This window comes from Telopea speciosissima, chromosome 8, assembly GCF_018873765.1.
Source record: "Telopea speciosissima isolate NSW1024214 ecotype Mountain lineage chromosome 8, Tspe_v1, whole genome shotgun sequence".
Lineage (NCBI taxonomy): Eukaryota > Viridiplantae > Streptophyta > Magnoliopsida > Proteales > Proteaceae > Telopea > Telopea speciosissima.
In genome coordinates, this window is record NC_057923.1 from 20,835,424 (window position 1) to 20,845,886 (window position 10,463).

General features: G+C 39.5%; 1 protein-coding gene across 1 annotated transcript; it reads right to left on the reverse strand.

Moving 5' to 3' along the window:
- Positions 1–4,024: 4,024 nt before the first annotated feature.
- LOC122672139 (probable polyamine transporter At3g13620) lies at positions 4,025–6,648 on the reverse strand. Its single transcript, XM_043869636.1, has 2 exons — positions 5,088–6,648; positions 4,025–4,221 (listed from the first exon to the last, which is right to left on the reverse strand). Exons 1-2 carry the CDS (start codon positions 6,574–6,576, stop codon positions 4,025–4,027), a joined length of 1,686 nt encoding a protein of 561 aa, XP_043725571.1. The 5' UTR covers positions 6,577–6,648.
- Between the last annotated feature and the right edge of the window lie 3,815 nt (positions 6,649–10,463).

The window sequence follows — 10,463 nt, forward strand, 5'->3', positions numbered from 1 at the left end:
GTGTTTCTTCTTCTTGCTCTCTAGTTCTTGAGGGCTAGGGTTTTAGAAATCCAGATCCAGTTCGAGATACGTTGGGATTGGCTTGGAGAACCTTGGTAGCACCGGTTGAGGTTCAGATCTGTCTGCTCGAAGTGCCTCTTGGAGGAAGAACCACTATCTATTGGAGGAGCAACACTTGAGGCTCACCAGGTTAGCAGTTATTGAATAATTTCTTTTTGTTTTAATTATTTAATGTTCATGGGATGCGAAAGAAACTCGAATCGACCTTTTCCGCTGCGCATTCGAGTTAGGGATGGATCCCCCTTGCCATGTGATGGACTAGGGATGAGTTTCTTCGTCCCTACTGTGATAATAAATTTTATGGGACACATGAGGGAAGGAGAAACCCTAACAGGGATGCACCAGGGTTCCCATGGGCGACCATGGGAAGCCCTAAAAATTAAATGGGACACCCATGGGACACCATGGGCTAACCCAGGGTGTGCAAAACCCTAAGGATAAATATCTTGGTCTCTTTAGGGAACCATGGTCTGATCCCTGGACCGTTGTTTGACCCACAAAAACAACCCTACAAACAAGCCCATATGGGTAGAATCAGTATTATAACGAATCATGCCACCATTCCTATTGAATAATACAGCTGCAGGATGCCATCTATCAAGCCAAAGTCAAGTATGTTGCTCATTATCAACAAGATGTTGCACCATATGTTCAGATCAAGATCTATACTTCAATATTTTCTACTACACCCATAAACACCTCTTCAAAGGTTTTACTGTCTAGATTGAATCCTTTTTCAAATATTTATGCTAAACTCATTTAACCCAAAGGTTACTTTTTCTCGAACCAATCCACCAAATTGTTTTCATGATGCTAACCACATATTCATTAGGGGTGTAGTAAACAGATTGGATTCGGCTCAGATACAGATCGGATGTGATCGGATCCGGGTATTCCTTGGCCGAATATAGATACCTTTAAACAGATTCAGATGGATTCAGATGCGGGTCAAATTCAGATTTTCGACCATCTGTTTACATCTCTACCTTGTGTAACCTAGACCTTCCTCTCCCTAGTAGATACAGTTCACTCTCAATCCATATCTCTTAGATCATGATTATCTTTTCCTCATATTCTAGAACTTGTTGAATCTTCAAAAATCCTCAAGATCATTATTACTTAATTTTTATTATTAAGAATTCGGATTTTTTCCGGATATCTCTAAACGAATACGAATGCGGATCGGATTCAGATTTCGGTTATCCATTTACATCCCAATATTCATTCCATTAATACACTTCCCTCGAAGCCCTCCTTCCTCTTTTGGTTATCCATTTACATCCCTAATATTATAATGGTTGTAATGGTTTGGGTGAATTGGATAGGTTGGTGAGAATTTTTTAACCACATTAAGAAGATCAGATGACTTGATATGGTTGAGATAGCACATCGATTGAAATGAAAAAAATGCCCCTTCTGATAAAATTTTAGAGTTCTATATAGCATCACCAATGGTATAACATCCTTCCAAGCAAATATAACATTCTTCAAGGGTATGAGAGGAACCTTAAAAGATGGATAGATAAGTCAAGGTCGTATCAACAAACTTGGGAGTCCATTGGTTTTGAGGTTAAAGGTAGGCTTGGCCCCCACATTCCCACGGTCCCAAATAATGGTAGGAACCATCACATTGTTGCTAGTTAAAACATCCCTGTCTCATTCTTGGATGTAATTCCTCCCCCCTAGTGGCTTCACCAATTGGGCTTGGCCCCCACATTCCCGCGGTCCCAAATAATGGTAGGAACCATCACATTGTTGCTAGTTAAAACATCCCTGTCTCATTCTTGGATGTAATTCCTCCTCCCAAGTGGCTTCACCAATTGGGCAACATTCCCTCTCCTTCCTCCCTCCCTCCGTCCTGTCTTCCCTTCTCTTGGACGTCCTTGTATTATTGGTGTTTTTGTTGAATATATTTTTTATTCACCCAAATTTTTTTAAGGAGGTGGGACATTTTAGAATAAAATGAAAAATGTTAGAGTTGTTGATGTTCACTGTAGTAGTTTGGTATTCTCTAATCCTTCCACCTTTCTTGTGGATCATCCTGTGATTACCAGATGATGGGAATAACAAAGCAGAAATTTTTAACTAAGCACATAATGTCAATAAATGAATTGTCTCATTATTCGTTATTTTTGGGTTTTTTCGTTGCATTCACTTACAACAAGAAACAACTACTAGTGTTTGGTGCAACACCTGCATTTTGGTGCATTCTTCTTCCTTTCCTTGGTCTTTTGTTCCGTCATATTCCTAATAACTTATCCAATTATAAAGTATAAATTGCTAATGCACAAATTCTACTTGGTACTGTTAGATAACCTTGTTTTTTTTTTTTTTTGGGTAAGAAGGTAACCTTGTTTAGTGACGTATCATCCATGTACTTCAACTCTTTCGTAATTTGTTTTGAGTAGATCTCCTTAGTTGTAACAAATAGATTGTAATCTTTTCTATAAACAACTACTTATATCTATTTAATGTGATTTTACCAACGTTGAATGAGCATCGTGTGATGTATAGCCGATGTCGGTGATATTTTGTTGTGCATCGTCCAGAATGAATTGGATGTCAGCAACAACTAGTTTTTTATATCTTCTCACTCCGAGAGTCACACCTCTTGAGGCTTCTGGATTAATGTTTCTAACAAGTGTTTTCCTCTATAAATAAAGGACGTCTAGGACATTTTAGATATGATTTTCTAAGTGTACTACCCCCTCTTTCTCTCTAATTCTCTTCTTGGTTATGCCTCTCATTTTTTATTGTTTTGAGAAGTATTATAAGTCTCATATCCTTGTTGATTTAGCACAACCCGAGTATGTCCTGATGTAGCACAATAAGTGAATGCAACAACTACTGGAAGGGCTTGTTGGGGCTATTTCATTTTGGAGACTGATTCACATTACCCGGGATTACACTATAGTGAGAATCTACAATCTTAAGGAGAGTGATTAGTGGCACTTCTCCGTCCCACTGTAACAAAGTTCAAGCTCTTGTTGTAGTAAACGAGTTGGTGATTATTCATGAAGTATTACTACACTGCAGTATATTCAAGTCAAGATAAATCTCTCCCACACAGCATCATTGTTCTTATTACAACAGAGAGTGATTCTATTCAATTCAACTACGTTTCAGCAACAATTAGATTAGAGATGTGAACGGATCGAATACAAATTGGATATAGCACTATCTGCATTCACATACGATTAGCTTCTGAACAGATTTCGATAATTTCTTGGAAATTGATTTTTGAATATGTATTCCCATATGGATACGAACACGAATCAAATACAGATTTTGAATATCCATTTACATTCTCTTGTCTATGTTGAGCGGAGGAGAACTCAAGAAGACGATAACTTGACTAGGGTTGATGTCGAAAGATTGGAGCCAATATCCACTAGGGGTTGATGTTGAACGGTTGAAATTGCAAAGATGTCTTCACAAATCTTTTTCTTTATTAATTTCTTGTTTCATGACATTTAATATATTGTGAACTGACAAGGGCATTTTATTTTATGCATTTATTTATTCATCCAAAAATAGGGTATTTGCAGAATATTATTTAAGAAAATTTATGTCTACCGCTCCTGGGGTTTCAAACAATTACATTTACCATCCCTGGGATTTCATCTATTTTATAAACTTCCCCTGTATTTTGAAAGATTCTTACAAACGTAGCTCTACCATTAGATGAGAACAGTGAAGTGAGGATGTCATGTCCAAATATTAATTAAATGCCCATAACTCCCTTAATGAAGGTGCTTTTACATATTTACCCCATTTGTTTGTAGCACTAACCTACTAGTTAATTTCGCTCTCCTCTCTCTCTCCTTCCTCTCGCTGTCGGAGTCCCCTGCTATATATTGCCAGAGTAGCCCTCAGAGACCCCTTCCGTTGCTGCTCCCTCTACGGCTATCTTCTGCTTCCCTTCCTTTTACCTTTCTTTTTCTTCTTTCTGTTTCTCACTCACTCACTCTTCGAACCCTTTTGACAACCACTCTGCTCTGAACTCAGCTTTAATGTCGAACCCAATCGGAGGTCTCACGACCCAGATGAACAGCTTCCCACTAACCTCCAAACCCATTGCAAGTTCCATCATTTGGGTAGAGCTGATTGTGTTCTGAGACCAAAATGAGGTATACATAATCGAATTTGGTGGATGAGAATCTAACAAATTAACACAGTTTTCTGGGGAATCAAGCCAAGATTTTGCCGATTTCTCGTCTAACGTACCGTTGCGCACACATTTTTTTTTCTTTTTAATTGGAAATCCCCTCTATCATCTCGGTAATGTTTGGTTGGAGGAGGGATTTTTCTTGTTTCTGAGATGGACAAGAAGGCAATTAGGCAATAAGCCTAGTTTCCTCCTGTGGGTGGCAGTGTCATCCGCCACGAGGAGCATAGCAGTGAGGACTCGAGAGTCAGCTGTTTAACTTACAACTCTCCTCAGGGACTTTCTCAGGTTTGATGGTGACTTACCGAAGAAGAGGTGGTGAAGGGAGATGAGGGCTTACCGTAGATGGGAGAGACGGGTTCTCTGTCATTAGGGTTCAAGAGTAGAAATAAGAGAAGAAGAAGAAGAAGAAGAAGAATTGTCATTTCCTTTCAAAACTAACACAGTTGATACTCATGGGTACGAAAGTAATTTTTGAAATCCCAAGAGTTATGGACACAATTGTTTAAAACCCCAAGAGTGATAAACGTAAATTTCCCTATTATTTATAAAACTATTAGGTATTCATATTTTTAAAATCGGATCAAATAATATAGCTTTTAACCGGATGCGAATAATTTTCGAAAACCAATTTTTTGAATATGGATTCCTCTAAACATATACGAATGAATAAGGATTTTCAAATATCCATTTACATCCTTATTTTATAAGTATTGTACTATATGATATATAAACATAAGGGAAAAGATTCTCTGAGCCTAAGGCATACATTATGCCTCCTCGCATACATTATAATATATATTTTTTTGAATGATAGAAATAATGATTGAAAAACTAGATTTGAGAGGGTGTAGAGTACCAGGCTTAATTTGCTCATTGAAACCTCTCCTTAAACATAGAGATGTCTCTAAATTTCTACTTCTACAAAGAAACCAAAACAATTCCCTCAACCTCACTAGTCCTTTCAATCTGCTCATGACCTCATCTTCAACCTTGTTAAATTCAAGCCACCTCTTAGACTTGCAAAATCTCATGAGAAAGTACCCAAAAATCCCAGCAAGAGTTAGTGAAGCACTCATCAAGTAGACCACTTCACTCACAATCGCCATCACATAGATCAAAATCCCAGTTGGAACCAAGCACATCACAACTGAGCCTCTTAATCCCATTGGAACCTTAAATGGTCTCTTCAACAAGGGATGCTTCCATCTCAACCAGATAAACGAAGAGAACTCCAATAGCACCCCAAGACCATACAAGAAATTTGCCACTGAAACTATATTGGTGAAACCCATGAAAGAAACTCCACATGTCATAAGGCTTGATACTAAAATCCCAACCCATGGTGTATCAAACCATTTCGATCTCCACTGGAAGCATCTTGGCAAGAATCCTGTATCAGCCATACCCAGAAGCTGGAACGAACAAGTGCTCAATTGGGCTTCAAAGACTCCAATTGCAGACACTACCACACCAACTTCAATCCAGATTTTTAGCCACTCACCCACTATCATACCGGCAGCTTCTGCTAAGAACCCATTGTTCCAACTCTCTTGATTCAATTCAAGTGACCCAATTGTGGACATAAGAGAGATCACATAGGCCAAACAAGTCAGGATTCCAGCTGAGAGAAGCGCTTTTGGGAAGGTTTTTTGGGGCTGGACAACTTCGCCGGCCAAAATACTCACATTATCCCAATAATTCAAGTTCCAGAACAGAGTATTGAAGTATAGATTCCAATCTCTTTTCATCCCTGGCTGACCCAAGCTGATCCAACGATGGGGTTTGATTTTGGGTATTGAAGCTACTGCCATTACAAGGAATGGCATGAGTGAGATTGTACCTAGAGCAACTGTGGCATAACTAAATATTGTTACACCAGTGTAGTTAAGGAAAGACAAGATGAAGGTAGCAGAGGAGATAGCGAGGTATCGAGGAAGACCTGATTCGAAAACAGGGAACAACAGTTTCAAATAGCCAATACAGAGGAGAGGATAGGCAGCATTGTTGATGATTCCACTAGAGAACTTCCATGTCCCCATGAGGAAGCCCCAGAAGTGGCCAAATGCATGAGAAACCCATATAATATAACCGCCATTGCCGGGGAAGGCGGTGGCAAGCTCGGCGGTGAGAAGGGCTTGTGGGATACTCCAGATGAAAGGGAAGATGAGGAAGCCAAGGATGGCGAAGAGGGGTCCGTTGGCCTTTACAACTGGTTCTTCTCCAAAGGGGCCGCCAGAGGCTTGGAAATGGATTAGAAAGATGAGAGGCAGGAGGGTTAGCTTCCTTTGATTGTTCTTGTTGATGGTTTCTCTTGGTTCCTCAACAATCTGAGGAGATTTTCCCATTGTGGGTTGCTCTTACCACTCACCAATGACTTGGGGTTGTAGGATTTGAATTTTAAATACACTAGCTTGCTGGAAGCTTCAAAGAGAGTATTAATTAGCTAGCTTGCTGGGAGCTAAAAGAGAGATTATATAAGTATATAAGTTTTCCTTCATTTTTTTGGTAAATCAGAAATCTATTGATGATAAGAATGTCAAATAGTCAAGGATTCATTTACACACAAATAATGAAGCTATGGGGTGGAATTAAGTTAAACCGTTATACGCATTAATGATAGGCCTTTCTGGCAAAGGAATGATCTACACCATTTGCTCCCCTTGCAAGAAAAGAAAAATTATATTCAATTAAGAAGGAAAACAGACTTACTTGACCAACAGTTGCCTAGTGCGGTTGGTGAGCTGTGGTACGCTTCATACCATGCTCACTAAGAGGTCTCGAGTTCGAGTCTCCTGGTTGGTACCTTCCCCCTCCCTATTCCCTCCCCCCTAAAAAAGTAAGATATATATAAAAGCTCCCAATTCCAAAAAAAAAAAAAAAGACTCATTTGATGTGCATTAACGGTTGATAACAATTGATTTGTAACCGCTTGATAATCGAGACACACTTAATGAGCTTTGAATTTTGTAATTCAGCCTCGGCATGGATGTTGATGAAGGTTCTTCATGGTTTCGATAGCACTCATTTCATCAAAATAGCAAAACATATGCAGCCTTTCTGGCTGGGCGCTCGTTGGAGAGGAGCCCGATCAATGGGTCGAGGCCCTAAGGTAAGGCCTAACTACAAATCCACCCGTGAGTTTTGAATATTTATGGATATCTCCCCGGCTTTCCAAAATAATTGATAAGTAAATCCACTCCATTAGTTGTCCCCATTAGTTGCGAACGGTAAGAGTGTTTTAGTGATTTTATGTCGAATATACTCTTGATAGGGAAAGATATGCCCTTCCAGAGGAGGGAAGAAGAAGAATAGAAGGAAGGAGAAACAGGCGTAGGAGACACACTCAATCCCTTTTCTTCCTCGATCCCAAATCCCTACTTGCCATTTTCAAAATTCTTAAACCCCAATCACACCCATGGCTGTCGATCTCAACTCTACCCTCCATTCTAGCTAGTCGCAGATGACTAAATCTATAAACTATCGACACCATTTAGGTCTCTCGTAAATCCAAGTTCTCTTGCATTTTTTTTTTCTTTTTTTTGGAATGGTGGATTCATAAGAGAAGAATCAAGTGTTGTTCAAGAGTTGAATCGAACTATGGAGGAACTAAAACCTGTCGACGTGATTCGCAGATGGACAGGCATGCTGGAGACAAAGTTGAATGAACTCCACAACTTGTCTCCATTTAGGCCTGATTTGGTATGATTTCTATTTCAATTTCAGGGGGTGATTTCTATTTTTGAAATTGTTTGGTTTGATTTTTGCACCTTATTTCAGTGAAATAAAAATCAAGTGAAATAGAAATTCTGAAATAGTGAGGAGTTGTTGTAGAATTTCTATTTCATTTGATTTAGCACTCTTGCAGTCTTGCTCTTAAATGAACACATGGTTAATTTCATGGACAAAGTAGTAATTTCATGTTAAAAATAAAAGACCACTCCCACTCCCACAATTGCCACCGCCACCACCACCACTACCACCACTACTAACCTGTTACCACCACCACCACCACCACTACCCTACCGTCACCACCACCACCATTGCCATCGCCACCACCACCACTACCCCGCCGCCATCACCACCATCCTTCCCAAAGAAATATAGAGAATCTATTCTTAGAATTTGAACTATCAAATGGATTTTTTTATTCTTGAAATATTTCATATTGATACGATCAAAACAATTTCAATTTTTTGACCAAAAATCTATTTGTTGATTATTTCAAGAAATCAATCCAAAACTGAAATAGAAATCATACCAAATTAGGCTGAAGTTTATCTCTTAGGAGAGTTCTAACAAATCCCATGATGGCAGTGCTGGATCAGAAAAGGAGGGTAAGTACCAGGAAGTTCCGTAATAAAAAAAATAAGTTTATTTTAATATGAAGGGTAAATTGGTCAACAAATGAACAATTCTAATGTTTTTAATCCCTGATTAACAGACTGGATTTACTTATTAATTATTTTGAAAAATATAAAAAGTATATGTAAATATCCAAAACTTACGTATGGATCTGCAATTAGGCCTTACCTCATTAGGAGAGGTATGGCAAATTATAATAATAATTGCAGACTGATATACATGCCTTTACCCGACCAATGACATCAAGACACGCGTCGCCTTCGAATCGGTAGGTCGGTTCTGTTATGAAGTTTCTAGTCATATGCGCACAACCTGTCGAACGGTGAAACCAGCAAGGAAAATGATCGGTCTGATATTGAGCGAGGGTTGAGCCGAACTTGTGAAACCCGAGGTTGACAAGGATTTGGAGAAGGTGATATCACTTCACCCAGAGCACGCGGAACAGATGAGTTAGGGTCATGCTTCTGGCGTGATCCCCTGGACAGGTGTCCGCTCAAGGAACGCTCCACCTCAGCACTTTCGAGACCGGAGAAAGGGTCTACAGTCGGTAGGCAGCCTATGACGGTCTACAGTATGAAAGCTATAAAAAGGCACGTACGTCTTGGTTTTAGGGGGTCGAGAATTGGGTTAAAAGCTCAGTCTTTTTGATATCGAGTTATCTATGTGTGCGCGATCTAATTTGGGCGTCGGAGTTCAATCGACCGCCTCAGACAAGCCCGGATTGACCCGTTCTGGTTTTGCAGGTGGCTCAGACTAACCAGGAAAAAGATTGGATCGTACACTATCACAGACAAAATCATGGCATGTGGAACAGCGGCACTCCCAGAAATCTATGCTCTGTATAAATACAATTGTCTTTCATTCATTTTTTCCATATAGAGGAGAACCGATGGATAGAGCATTAAAGCGCTGATCAGACCGGAAAAGTCAAGTGTGGTCCTGATAATTTTTTCCGATTTACTCACGAGTCACGAGTCACGAGTCACGAGTCACGAGTCCCGAAGAAGATAGGGTTACGTTATGTGGGCCAGGGAATCTCTCACACTGGTCCATCGGAATGACGATTTCGATTTATCAATAAAGGCCTCTCACATGATTTAGATAATTAGGGAGATAGTATTAGGGTGTAGGGCTGTAAAAGGACTTAAAAACATCCCACACGGACACGGTTAGCAAAGGAATCTTTTTTTCTATGTTTTTATATGATGTATACGGTAATTGATTTTCTCAATTGAAGAAGACAAATTATTGTCATGTGGAGCTTTGACTAAATTCAATTAAAGGGATATTTTTTGGGGGAAATTGCCCAGATCTACTTAGATAAAAATATTAATTACAATCTAAGTTGGTTTAAAATATGTTTTACATTTACTAGTTTTGACTTTCGATTTTGAAAATATTTACTTAATCCCCAAAGTTATTAATTGCTCATGGTCCTAAAAAAGGAAACGAAATTGAACTTCCCAAAATACCTCAACAATTTATATTCTCTCTTTATTTTTTTTTCCTTTCAATTCTTTCATTTTTAATCACATGTGAGACCCACCCCCTCCTCTTCCTTCTTCTTCCTCCTCCTTTGCCGTAGAAGGCCGCACCATCCTAGCTGCTGCAACCTCGCACTCCAATCAAACTTGCAACACCCCTCCGCCTGCTCTCACTCTTCCCTCCCCTGCAACCCCGCCCAAGTGTGCTCTCATCAACCCAATTTGTAGATTATTGCAGAAGGGGAGAAACCTTGTCTCCAGTCGCCTTTGCCACCACTGAGGGTTTCAAAACATCCAGTAATTTGGAATCTGATGTTTTGGGAATTTACTCTATTCTATTTTATCCTCCATCTTAGGGGTGCAAGTTTGGCCCTGTTGGCCCGAAC

Bases quoted from the DNA above. Each gene is read 5' to 3' on its own strand.
- LOC122672139 (XM_043869636.1), bottom strand. From the start codon at position 6,576: ATGGGAAAATCTCCTCAGATTGTTGAGGAACCAAGAGAAACCATCAAC. The intron at 4,222-5,087 runs GTACTCTACACC...TTAATTTGTTAG, and splicing joins CAATGAGCAAATTAAGCCTG to ATTCTCATCCACCAAATTCG.